The sequence below is a fragment of the Seriola dumerili genome, unplaced genomic scaffold (genome assembly GCF_002260705.1).
Source record: "Seriola dumerili isolate Sdu_G_001 unplaced genomic scaffold, Sdu_1.0 BDQW01000097.1, whole genome shotgun sequence".
NCBI classification, from domain to species: Eukaryota; Metazoa; Chordata; class Actinopteri; order Carangiformes; family Carangidae; genus Seriola; species Seriola dumerili.
This window is the reverse complement of record NW_019174352.1, coordinates 1,750,319-1,763,339: the sequence shown is the minus strand read 5'-3', so window position 1 is coordinate 1,763,339 and position 13,021 is coordinate 1,750,319. Positions and strand designations below refer to the sequence as shown.

General features: G+C 41.2%; 1 protein-coding gene across 2 annotated transcripts; it reads left to right on the top strand.

Annotated features, from left to right (window-relative positions):
* The first annotated feature begins 271 nt into the window (after nucleotides 1–271).
* Nucleotides 272–11,726, top strand: rassf9 (Ras association domain family member 9). 2 transcript variants are annotated; one of them, XM_022746254.1, is made up of 3 exons: nucleotides 272–409; nucleotides 1,785–1,861; nucleotides 9,053–11,726. In XM_022746254.1, the coding sequence occupies exon 3, from the start codon at nucleotides 9,156–9,158 to the stop codon at nucleotides 10,314–10,316; it is 1,161 nt and encodes a 386-aa protein (XP_022601975.1). In that variant the 5' UTR covers nucleotides 272–409; nucleotides 1,785–1,861; nucleotides 9,053–9,155; the 3' UTR covers nucleotides 10,317–11,726. The 2 variants fall into 2 exon arrangements, with proteins under 2 accessions (XP_022601975.1, XP_022601974.1); XM_022746253.1 differs by lacking the exon at nucleotides 1,785–1,861.
* The last annotated feature ends 1,295 nt before the right edge of the window (nucleotides 11,727–13,021 follow it).

The window sequence follows — 13,021 nt, the reverse complement described above, 5'->3', positions numbered from 1 at the left end:
CTTGAGTTTAAATTGACCTTATACTGTATTTTTTTTTTTTTTTTTTTTTTTTAATTTTTTTTTTTTTGGTTCTTTATTTTACGTTTTTTTCACACAAGTATTTACCTTTGTCATTTTTTTTTTCTCTGCTCGAGTTTCCCTAGTTTCTCTTGCAGGTGGAAGGGGGCAGAGTTTCACCGATAAATGTCTATGAAGTCTGGGGAAACACCTCCCTCCCGCTTTTAGGATGGGGCGGCGGACAGAGTTGCAGTCGGGACAGACTCAACTTTTCTGAAACACACCACACAACTGTCCGACGTCCTGCCATGCGGGGACTGTAACGTATTTGGGATTGTTGTCTATTTAATTCCGCTCCTTCAGTCATGGCTCCGTTTGGAAAAAACTTCCTGAAAGCTCGACTGAAAAACAGGTAATTTGATGAGAGTGCGATTATAAGAGAGTGTGTGTGTGTGTGTGTGTGTGTGTGTGTGTGTGTGTGTGTGTGTGTGTGTGTGTGTGTGTGTTCTTTCAAGTTCGCAGAGCTCTCTGTTTTGAACTGCTGAGGAGGGAGACCTGAACTGAAGTCAGTGCGCGTTGGATTTAATGACTGAGCTGCACAAGGGGGGAAAAGTGAATTGTGAATGGAGCTTTGTGTTAGCATCTTTTTGACCAACAATATTAGAAGGAAACTGCAGGTTGTCCAACATGGTGATACCGTGGATCTATATTATAATCAGAAACGCCATTTAATGCCATTAACTACAAGAACACAAAAGTAAAGTGAAAGGAATATTTCTTAAGGCCGGAGGCCGATTGCATATTTGCATCTGGAGGAGGGAAGCGGATATAACCTTAAACAATTTTTCATCCATATATCTATATTTTTAACACACATTTGGATCCTTTCACTAAATTAAGCAGATGTAAGACTTGTTTTCTTCCCTGTTTGTTGTAATATTTCCAATTATTGTGGAAAGATTGAGCAGATTACACTTTTTGATAGTGTTTCTCTCATTCCTGTCAAAGTACACGGCACTGTGCATCAGCTCATACAAGCTTTGACCCTCTCCTGCTCTGTAATTACTACAAAGATGTTATATTTAATACCCGTTTCATCTGGTACGACAGAGTCAAAGGACCTGAGAGAGATCCTGTCATCAACATGTATAATTTGCCTCAGCAATTTCCTTAAGTGACTAACCTGGCCTTTTGATGTGCCCCTGGCTACAGCTGGGATTCAGCCTCAGGTTTAGAAAAAAAAAAAAAAAAGGTGGGAAAATTAGATTCACTGAGGCACAAGCTGTCCTCTGTTGTGGACTGCAGACTTTAGTTGTGCAGAGTTGGTAAACAGAGTTTGTCTTAGTATCTAGGTCATGATCCAATCCCTTGCAGGGTGCAGGCAGGATTCATGCTGCCAAAACCGGGATCAGGAAGGTTTTAATTGTGGGTAAAGACGTATTTTCATTAGCTTTACTTATTAAAAAAGGTTCTCATTTACCACCAAACTCAGTGGAAAAGGGTTTGGATTAAGTTCAGAAATAAAACTTACAGTAATTTAGTATAAATTATTGCCTAAGAAAAACAAACCCTTTGACTGTGGCACCAGCAGAATAATGGATGTACTTTCACATTACACACAGAGCTGAGATGAATTATCTTTGATAACTTCAAACAGTCTGACTGAAGCTGTCTCCAGTGGATGTCTTTATTTCTTTTTTTTCATGTTGCGTGGTAATTACCACTGCAGCACCTATAATTACCTTAAGTGTTTTGATCTGTAGATAATGTCAAACGCTTGATTTCAGAGACGGGCTTTTACTGACGCTGAGACACTGAGCTGGATGTTTGCTGAAGGATGACAATGACGTGGAGCTGCAGTCAGGTCAAACATAAGAAACCTTTGCACACTTTCAGATTATAAAAAACTCAAATGTGTTGATGATTGGGGATGAATCACACTTTTGTTTGAATACTGTCAAACAATCAGTCCTTCGTGGTCAAAGTGGCATCCCATAGTGAAAGAGCACAAACAGGCCTGAAAGGGTTTGAAAATTAAATGGTTTCCAGCCAGTGACAATCGTGACCCAAGCATTGCAGTGACCTCTCCCACTTAATCTTGCACTGAGCCACACTTACAGCATGACAGCATTGTTCACAGGACCAATTAGCTACTGAAATTGTTTGGATAACACAAATTAGCAAGCCAGGGCAAATCTTGAAAGAAAAAAGAAGAAAGAAAAGAAAAAAAAGAAAAAAGATACCAGTTGTATTATTTTCACTGAGCAAAAGCTTATTTGGTGATTCACAGACCTGCTCAGAGGGGGAGGAAGAAAAAAATAAGAGGGGTGGGTGGTTTCACAGAGGAAGGGAGGAGAAGGGAAGGGGTGTGTTGTGTCTCTGCTCACAGATGCCTATCAGAGGAGTCATCATCCCAGAGATGAACATATACAGATAGAAAAGTGATGTTATTTCCTCACCGATCCCTCATCCTCTTACAGATAAGAGCCAGAGGAAGTGTCTCCTGTCCTACACTCTCTGTGTATCTGTCAGAGAAAACACTACATAGATGCTCTCTACATCTAATATAATTCTCTGTTTTAACTTTAAAATGGTTTGCTGCCCTTTTTTGGTTTCACACATTCACTGACAGACAGGGCAGATAAAACCTTCATCTTAGTTAGTCTAATGTTATTAACATTTAACGTGTGGGAACCGATGCAAATGTCATGTCTGTAATGTGATGTATCATGTCTCACAACTCAAGATCTCCTTCATTCAAAGGGTTAGTTTATTGATATCTACTCTTAATACGTCTTCCTTCAGTTGAAAGTGGATTACCCAGAGTTACAAAGACACCGTTTCTGGCGAGAGATTTTAGATATCAACAACTGTTAAGTGGATTGTTATGCAATTTGGTATCTATCCATGGTGCCTAAAGGGTGAATCCTAATGTCCTTTGTGATCATCTGTCTTTTCCTGTAGTAACCACATGATGTTGACATGTGAAGTTTCAACTGCTGTTGATGAATTGTCACAACTTTAGCGACTCCCTAACTTTCCATGTAGCCTACACTAGTGCCACTGAAACTGCAAAACTAGCTTTGTGTTACATTAAGCATTAAAGTGCTAATTAGCATGCTAAAACACGAAGCTAAGATGAGTGAACATGATAAACCATATAGCTGCTAAATATGAGCATGCTAGCGTTGTCATTGTGAGCATGTTAGCATGCTGCTATTAGCAATTAGCTTGAATTATCACTGTGCCAAAGCCTCAGAACTACTAGCATGGCTGTTACTTCCATTGTACCGAGGTGACAGCAGAGATGGCTAGTATAAACAAAATGATCTGGATTGGTAGGTGAAGAAGAAATGTATTTGGGTGAACCAACACTTTAGAGTTACGATAAGGAATGATTTATAGTATCAACAAGTTTTACGTCACTTATCTGCTGTTTTCACATCAGCTGACGTACTGTTTGTGTTTCAGTAGTAAGAGCAATCCTGTGATTTCCTCACCGCCAGACTAATCAGGATATAATCAAAGTTTTCAGTCCCTTGGGGAGTAAATGAGAACCTGTTTACATCAGTGGCTACAAGAAATATTTGTTGATACGCCATAGCAGCTTTGTTCCTGTTTGAAATATCCGCATCACCTTATCATAGGCTATCACTATTGATCTGAGAAAAACGCGCTGAGACGCTGGAGCGCCATAATGCTGTCGTTTGTTATGACTTGCTCAAACCACCAGCATGTGGTCCTCTGTGGTAACTTGTAGCTTGCAAATTTATGACACAAGAGGGAATTGTTAATGTCTGCAGGGTTGTCATTATGAGTATTAAAATGGAAGAGAGCCACACCACCACAGTGGAGCTGTAACGTAATCGTCCAACGCAGAAACTTGTACTAAAATTCAGATAATTTGAATGTGGTTTCCTCCTCACATGTCTGATGTCTCCTTGGTATTGCAACTTGTAAGTTCAGGCTGAGGTCAAGCAGGTCTGCTCAGGTTTCCTGGGTTCACTCAGGTGTGAAACGATCATGTGTTATCCACCCCACAGCATCCATCCTCGCCGTGACAAGAACCTTGTATTCTAATATTTCTATTAAAGAATATAAATCATTGTACGTCCTGAATTCCATTGGCACCTTTCCAAATCACAAGGTTCGACTTCACCACGATATCAGCGTCAGCTTTGTCATTTATCACCCAAAGCTGTGACCTATGAGGGCACCCTCATTTGTTGCGTCTGGTACCGCAGCTTAATCCCAAACTATGAATATCAAATGGCACCCAAAGTGACAGCCCGTACAAATGTATTAGCTGCGATGTAATCAACCCAATGGTGCGTGCAGCATTTGTGTCTGTCCTGGCAGGGAGTGGACTCGAGGGGGTTAGTGGTTTTGGCACTAGCAAACACAGATACCGCCATTCTCATCAAAGTGTTTTCCCTCAGAAAACAACGTGACTCCAGACAGTTTTGAGCGATCCAGTGATAAAGTTTTGTAGTCTTAAGGAATTTGACCTTCAGCATAGCACAGGTTAAAGTGAAAAGTATTTTGTTCTGTTTTTTAACTCGAAACTTTTAATTTGTTTTGTTGGCCATTATGTGAATCATTGCGCCATTAAGGGAGGTGTTGAGGCTTAGAGAAAAGTATGTTGGAGGTTGTTTTCTCTTGATTTGCTGTGTCTCAGCTTTTCACAACCAGCTGTTGTTGCTGCTGCTGCTGCTGCTGCTTCTTCCTCCACCTACATTTACAACCAGGCCCCAAATGTAGTTTTACAGAAGACTTCACACTTCAAGAAGTCCATGATCACAAATCTATGGCTGATGTCGCAGGTACTAGTGGTCACCCATGTTTTTCTCCACTTCCTGTTATAAAAAACAAAACAAAAACAAAAACGAAGAACAGTCAGAGGCACAGCTTGTGAACAGGAAAGGCAGGCAGGCAACCCCCCCATTCCCCCCAGTAGCAGTACAGCAGAACAGTAGCTAGTAGCCAACTGAAATAGTAAACAATCAGTTAAGAAGTCATATTATAAAGCCTAGCATTCACTGACATTTAGGTAGGTATTTTAGGCTGCCACTCAACTGTAAACTCACTACTCAAATTAGCCCATAGCTACCTTGGTAAAATAATTAGCATGCTGGCCATCCAACATCATAACAGTGACAGTCATGATCAAATGAAATATGAATGTTTGATGCTATTTGAATTCATTTTTGCCCCTTAGCTTTCTTGTTCCTCCCATTGAAGATTAATTCAGTTATTGACATATTTGAGCAGCTCGTCCCCTGAGAAATGTTTAAAAACACGTTTTTAACACCTCTGGACATTACTAAAAAGGTTGTATTCCAAACAGTTGGGAGATGGCTCGTGGCCCCACAGTCATACATTTGTCAGCACTTTCTTCACATGAGAGTGGAGCTGAAAACAGACCACAGTGACCGGCGTGAAATCCATTTTTCCCCTTCCTCCCTCTGTCCATTGAACTGTTGGTGGCAGGATGTTGGTGATTTCAGCCCAGGACAAATACAGGTGTTTCCCTGCCTTGCTGTACCCGCTTCCTGCACAGCTGAGGGGCTTGGGTCACCCTCTCTGAAATACCCAATTGTCTGGAGAGCATTGTTTATTCACCTGTATGTTCAGATATGACCATAGATACTCGTTTCCCACATGCTTTACGCAGGCCAGTGTTAGTGTTTGTAGGAAACATTTCTATTTTTCTGGCAATTCTTTCACCAATCCTTCCATCCATGCATTGCAGTGCAGTTACAGCAGTGGTTCCCAAACCTTTTGGCTTGCAACACCTTTAAACCAGAGGTTTATGCTGTATAATCAGTAAAGATGGTGCTTGATTTAACAACCTAGAATATCATTGGGTAGTTAAGATTTTACATACATTCGCTATGGATTTAATGTCCAGTGAACTCTAATAATACAGCTGCTTAATGAATGTAGTGGAGTGTACGCCCCTCTAAAAAAAGCATAAAATGAAGATACTGATGTAGAGTACCTGAAAACTGTATTTAAACACAGTACTTGAGTGAATGTATTTTGCTAGTACATCACTGCAGGTTGCATGTGTCCATAGTTACACCTGATTTTACCTGATAACCTCTTGTGTTTGAGACGATGTAAAACAATCCAGAGGACTGTTGATTAAAATATAAGCTGTACAAACATATTATCTCATGTGTTTCAAGGCTGTTGCATTAGAGTACAGGTGTGGTCCACCCACTGTTCTCCCTCCCTGCACCGCAGTAGCGTTCGTGGGGTTTCCTGAGTAGGTGGTAGTTGGAAACTCTTGAGGTCAAAGTCGTCGTGGTTGTTGTCTGTGAACGCCAGAGGCGTGCTGGATTTGTTTGGCCTGCGCATAGCTCAGGTATTTGCTTCGCCCCGCTCGTCTACCGAGGGTCTCCATAACCATTAACCAGCCTCTTGCATTGTTGCATAGGTATTGCATTCCTGACAACTTATTCACCCGCAGTTTACACAATGATCCAGTTCTCATGCCATGTGGGAACCAAAACACAACAGTATCAGTCTGTTAAAAAAAAGAAAAAAAAAATCAGCAAACTGTGAGATAAGTCACTTAAGTTATTTGAATAATACTTAATATCTCACTTAGTCGTGTCAGCATGCAGGTAGATAGTATCTGTATCATCTTCAGAGGATGTTTCTTTTGTCCACCCTCCCTCGCGATGATCAGAGATTAATGTGGGCCGCAGCCGACCAAGGTTATCTCCACAGATGATAAAAAGGCACTGCAGGTACAAGATGCAAGGTTCAGATCTGAAGCCACTGCTGCCTGGAACAACCTCTAACTTTTGATAGCACAGCTGTACATCTATCGTATTTGATTTCAATCACAGTTTGTTTCATTTTCTGGTAAAACATACTGTAGAATCTGTTCTTGTGCACTCATCCTTGAATGCAGGTCTCGATGTATGAAATACAAACTGAAAGAAAAAAATAAATCCTTTAACCTTTTGGTTCCACTTATCTGAGATTATGTGTGTCTTGCTGAGCTGCAACTAAACTCCCTCAGTGATGTCATCAGTTTGCTATGTGAAATCAGTTTTTTTGGAAATACTGTTGACGAAACCTGGCATCAGCCGGCATTACAAATGGATTGTTTTGATTTATTGCTGTTAACATTTTAATTAAGTATTGCCTGTTTGTTGAAGAAAGGTTAGTCTGTGGTTTTGCAACCACACAGGAAAAAAAAAAGTTCAGTGTTGAAGGAGGAGCTCCAGTTTTTGTCTCTTGGTGGAATTACATGTGTAATCTTCCTGGTTTCTTTGACATTTAACTATCTGGGAGCAAAAAAGGAATGACGTATAACATTTATGCAATTACAGAGTGGGCTTTAACTTAACATTTGAAACTTGGCAGTCGGCTACAGTACATCAGAGTTAACCTAATTAATCACATAAATTGTTGAATAATCCCGAGATGTTATCTTTCATATAAATAATAACATGATAGATCATTCTTTATCTTGAAATCAAATTGAAATGTCTGGCAATGTTATCTGCTTATTTGATTACTTGTTCATGTTGTGGATGTCTGCATTTGCCAGTGCCTTTCATCTGATGACTGGATATTAGGTCCTGGATATTACCGGTGGTCCATTAAGCATGTAAAAAATAGATATCGTCGGCCCATCAGAGGTCAGTTTTTGAACAAGTTTTACGGTCCAGATGAAAAGGTAATGAGGGCCTTGGGGTTAAATAGCTCAGAACTGGACCATTAAGTGATCATCTCTGATGAGTAAGACGATGAGCAACAGTCTAATTGAATCAAGCTTGGGAGCACAAAATGAGCGAACATAGTTTTCTGCTCATTGACCTAATGGAAAACCATCAAAGTAGAATCTATTTAAGAAAAAAAAATAATACTGAGAATGGTGAAAGGACTTCAAAAGTGTGAGTGGGAGAGTATGTGTGTGTTGCACTTCAAATACTTCACAAGCTCTCTCACAGCAGCAGTTCCAGAGCTGCAGTTTGAACCGAACTTTTTGTAAACATGGCCATTTAAAAAAAAAAAAAAAAAAAAAAACATTTCATTTTTTAGTTTATGGCTAACAACAACATCATTTTGGATTAATCTCAATGTCTCTGCTTTAAGTTTGACTTGGGGACCTTTGTTGCACATAATCCCTCCTCTATATCCCCTCATTTCCTGTCGCCTCTCCGCTGTCAGCTATCACCATAAAAGACAAACACCTAAGAGTCTACAGACAAAGTGTTAGGAGGATTTATCCTCTGTGCACCTTAGATATCTCTACCAAATGTTGTGGCAATCCATCCAGTAGATGTTGATACTTAATTGGATAAGTTGATGCCTAGACCTGGTGGTGGCACTATAGGTAAAGTCAGTAGGTTTCATCCTCTGGGGACCACGAACGCCTGCACAAAATTTCAGTAAGAGATATATCTGTCTGATCCAAAGTTGTAGACCAACACACTTTACCATTCATAGGGAGAAATATAATTCTTAATGTTTCATTGATGAACACAACAACTTTCTTGGGTTGAGGATATCTGTATTTGCCCTGTTTAAAAGCTTGAGCAGCAGCAGCCTGCCAGTGGGTCAGTTTTTGCTATTGCTACATAGCCAACGTTAGCATTAAGCTTCAGCTATTGTTGTGTTTACAAGACGAGAGGCGATAACTCATCCTCTGAGCAGTGCTACTTCTTCAGGGCAGCCCCGGCGCTATAGTGACTCGGTATCAGAAATGGTCAATCGGACCAGGGCTAGCTGGTTAGCATGCTAACTTCAGTAGAAGAGAAAATGTGATAGAAGCAAAACAAAAGTTGCTTTCCAGTTGTTTTATGCTGAACTGCCAATATTTCTACTAGACTGCTATGTAAACAGCTGTTAATGCTAACGTTGGCTGTGTAGCAATAGCAAGAGTCTGGTTTCAATTTATGTAGTGTTGATGATTTTAAACAACCTTAAAGTTACTTGAGGGAAAACAGAGGGGATACTAGGATGTTAAAGAGTCTTCATTTCATTTCTAAGCCACGTTTTGAAGTTTTTTTTTTTCCTGTCTCTTTCCCAGGACAAAAGATGCCGAGCCTGTGATCGGAAAGGAGATTCAGGTTACTGTCTGCAATGAGGAGAAGGTCGTCTGTGGGGTAACAAAGCACACAACTTGTGCAGATATGATTCAGGCGTTACTGGAGGATCACAAGTCAGTCCCGGAGAGCAAGCGGCTCCTGCACGGGGAACCCAAAGACTTCTGTCTCGTCGAGCGTTGGAAGGGTTTTGAGAGAGCTTTGCCTCCTCTCACCAGAATCCTGAGGCTCTGGTATGCCTGGGGTGACCAGAGACCCTTCATCCAGTTTATTCTCTTCAAAACCAGCGATTTTGTGCCTCAGCCCGCCAAGAAGGCTGTTAAGTCCAAGGGGGCCAAGCAGAAGCGGTGGGAGCACGGCCGTGCGCACTACCCCCAGTCTCTGCCAGTGGAGAAGCAGAAGCGCATGGTGAAGAAAGCCTTCAGGAAGCTGGAGAAGCTTCACAATGACAGCAAGAGCTCCCCGGGCGCCGAGGAGATCGAGCGGATGGTGCAGCTTATTCTCAACCAGGACCACACAATCCGGGAGCAGATCCAACACATGAGGGAGCTGGATTTGGACATTGAGCAGTTTGAACTGCAGGTGCAGAGAGAGGCAGAGTGTGAGAGTTCACCGGCTCAGGCTTGTGGTCAGAGTTTGGAGGCGCACACTGAGGAGCAGCTGCTGGAGTACCTGTACACCGGCGATGGAATCGAACAGCTCGAGCTGCAGGTTCAGAGACACCGGGAGCTCATCCTCCAGCTGTCCCGGGACATTGACACTGAGCTGGGGAGGGCCAGTTTCCCGCTAGAGCAACATGAGGAGAGTGAACAGGAAGGAGCGGCGGCTGCTTACTGGATCGCCTCCGAGACGGACGAATCGTTCTACACTGCCGAGCTCAAGAGGATGCAGGAAGAACTGCAACACAGCCTCTTCACCGGCGTGTCCCTTCACAACCAAGCCGCAGAGATAGACAAGCAGATAAAGTACTTTGACACCACGCTGCTCTCCAAGGACCAGGAGTGCTGGCATCTGGCTGCCCAGCTGAGCTCACTGCAAATCGGAGACAGCACAGAGGAGAAGTCCAGTCCTCTCCCTGTGAAAAGTGAGACTCAGTGCAGCGTCTCACAGACGGTGAAACTCAAACACAGCCTGTCCCCTCTAGACATTACAGACACAGACTCAGACACTGGGATTAGCTCCACACACAGTCAGGACTCGCTGTCACCATGTCTGGATTTCCCTCCCCCACTGGATACAGACGTTTGAACAACCCAGCTGACCCAGCATTTAAAAACAAAAAAAAAAAAAAAAGTTTTGTATGCACTAGCCCCAGTTTGTGCCTCTCAGGTTTTCTCATTATCTGTTTGTCTGAAAGATAAATCCCCGGAGATCTTCATGACTCAAGAAGGTAATTTAACTGGAGCTGAAAAGAAAAGAGATGATTATCAGAATAGTTGCAAACAGACAGAAAATGAATTAACGATTTCAGCCATTTTTTTTGTCTAAGTAAAGATGTTAAACGTTCTTTGGTTTGGGCTTCTCAAAGGTTTTGCTGCTTTTCTTCATCCTAAGTATGAATCTCTGCCATTTTGTGAAAGTTAAGCTAGTGATCGGAAACGGTCCACATGACGTAAACTTGGTCATCAGAGGGTCTGTGCGAGGCTCTGTCCATGTGCTCTAGACAAAAGCATAACAACAAATACACGTTCAGCTGTCCGGAGTTTAATTGAGGCCTTAAAATCAACAAACAAGCAATTTGAGGATTTCACCATTTATTAATCTGGGCATAGTTCATTATTTTCTGGCATTTTATTTAGAAAAAAAATCAAATGAAACCCCTTTTAGCTCGATTTGAGTGACATGAGCCAAAATCAGCCCAAGTTTTAATATCAGGTATATTTATCCACAATAATATTGTTTTCCATTATTTTAACTTTTGATACACATTGTTTATCTTTTGTATTTTTTCATGTGTTGTAAAAAATAAAATAATGCATCACTTTTGGATTGGGAAAATAAGTCACAATTTGGGGAACATTGTTTAGTGAGCAGGTTTTTCTTTTCTTTTTTTTTTTAAATCAGTAGTTTGGGTTTTGTCTGTTTTGTCCTTCGAAAAGAGCTGCAGTTGTTAAACAACATTGTGGGTTTCTGAAATGCTTAAACGACGCTCAGGCCTGAGACTGAAATGTAGTGATAATACATGGACGGCACAATCTGGAGGAATGTACACACCAATTACTGTCTGTCACTGTCTGACCACTAGATGACCCACTTTTAAAGTGTATATTTGTGCGCCCAACAAAGAGGCAATGACTATTTACCACTGACAGACGTGTTTAACGTTTAAAGGCTCAGTTAGTTAAAAGGCTTCTTTTTTTATTTAGTTTAATTTCTGTCACAGGCTCTTTGTGTTAGAAAATGGTGAATGTATGTTTATTGCCCCTTTTTTTTTCTCTCAAGTTCTCAATATATTTATGAAGCTGCACTTCTTCCAACACACTTACAAGTCTATTAACGATGTTTTATATTAAAACAAGTAGCTGACTGGTTTGGACATAGAATGTGTGAAATGAATCGTAAGTTTCCTCTCGACTACATTGTAAATACGCTGCTGTATCTGCTGTAAATGATTCTTCTTATGGCACAGGTGCAGACTTTAAAAAAAAAAAAAAAAAAGACAATTTGATAAAGCAACTGAGAAATTATTTATTTATCATGTAATTGTATTTTGGTGATTGTTTCTCCTGTCAGGGGATAATCTCTAATCTCAATCTGATCAAACACTATCACGACCAAAATAACACAAATATCTGGACTATAAATGTGTAACTGATGCTTAAAAAAAAACACAAGCTATGATAAATTAAAATGTATATTTCAACTTTCATAATAAACACTAATACTTTAAATGTCCCAAAGAGTAATCACTGTTGTCTAGTGTGTTAAATATGACTTAGCAACAGCGTTACTGTCCTTGATGTTGAACTGCAAGGGGGAAAAAAAGCTCAGATTCAGTTCTTTCAAATGCAAAGAATTGAACTTTACAGATTCCTCAAAGCTCCGAGTCACACAGAGAGAGATGACACAGCCGCCTCAGAGCCCCTCTGCACTGTCTGCACCATATAATCAGACAAGATGGTCGCCAGGCAGGCACACAAACAGCAGCGAGCACTCTCCTCTTGTCAAGGTACCGCTGACAGACTAACACTTTGTACTCGGGGCAGAGCGAGGCTGGCTGCTTGGAAAAGCAGAGGATATCTATTTCACACACTAATTGCTTAACCCCCCACTCACTCCCTCTCCCTCCCTCTCTCTCTCTCTCTCTCTCCCTCCTTCACCGCTTCAAGCCACTAAGTAACTCCACCGAGCATGAAAGGCCGAGAGATCTTACAATGTGAACAATCCTGCACTGGCGCCTCACACTTGTGGATGGAACAGGGGTTTATTACGCTTCTCCTAGCGTGTTCTGTCTCACGCACCAAGCTGGAACAAAAGGGCATTTCATGTAATTTATATCCTAATGCTAATTTAACCAGCTCCCGAGTTGGTGGAAACCAAAGGGAAGGGATGTTGAATAACTGGTGGACTTGCTTGGATCTACGGTTTTACAGTCATTAGTCTTTACTCAAACTTTCGAGCGACTATAGCGTCGCTCCTTTACAAAAGGCAGATGGTAATGTGTTGTGCGCTATATTGCAAGGATTTATTTAACAGTATCTAATATGAGGGAAAGTATACAGAGGTCCTTCCTCTTGAGAAACCGGAGCCAGAATCACTTCATTTCATTATTTACTGCCATTTGAGAGCAGCAGGCGCCTCAGCGCGTCTGTCAATAAAATAATGAGGTGAGCCAAGTTTGTTTTTTCAAAAGCTTCCCTGCGCTTCTCCCCAACAAGCTGTCAGGAATACAAATCTAGTGGAAACATTATGCTCTAAAAACTTATTACTTTAAAAAAATATTGTTCTCCAAA

Bases quoted from the DNA above. Each gene is read 5' to 3' on its own strand.
- rassf9 (XM_022746253.1), top strand. From the start codon at position 363: ATGGCTCCGTTTGGAAAAAACTTCCTGAAAGCTCGACTGAAAAACAG. The intron at 410-9,052 runs GTAATTTGATGA...TCTCTTTCCCAG, and splicing joins AAAGCTCGACTGAAAAACAG to GACAAAAGATGCCGAGCCTG.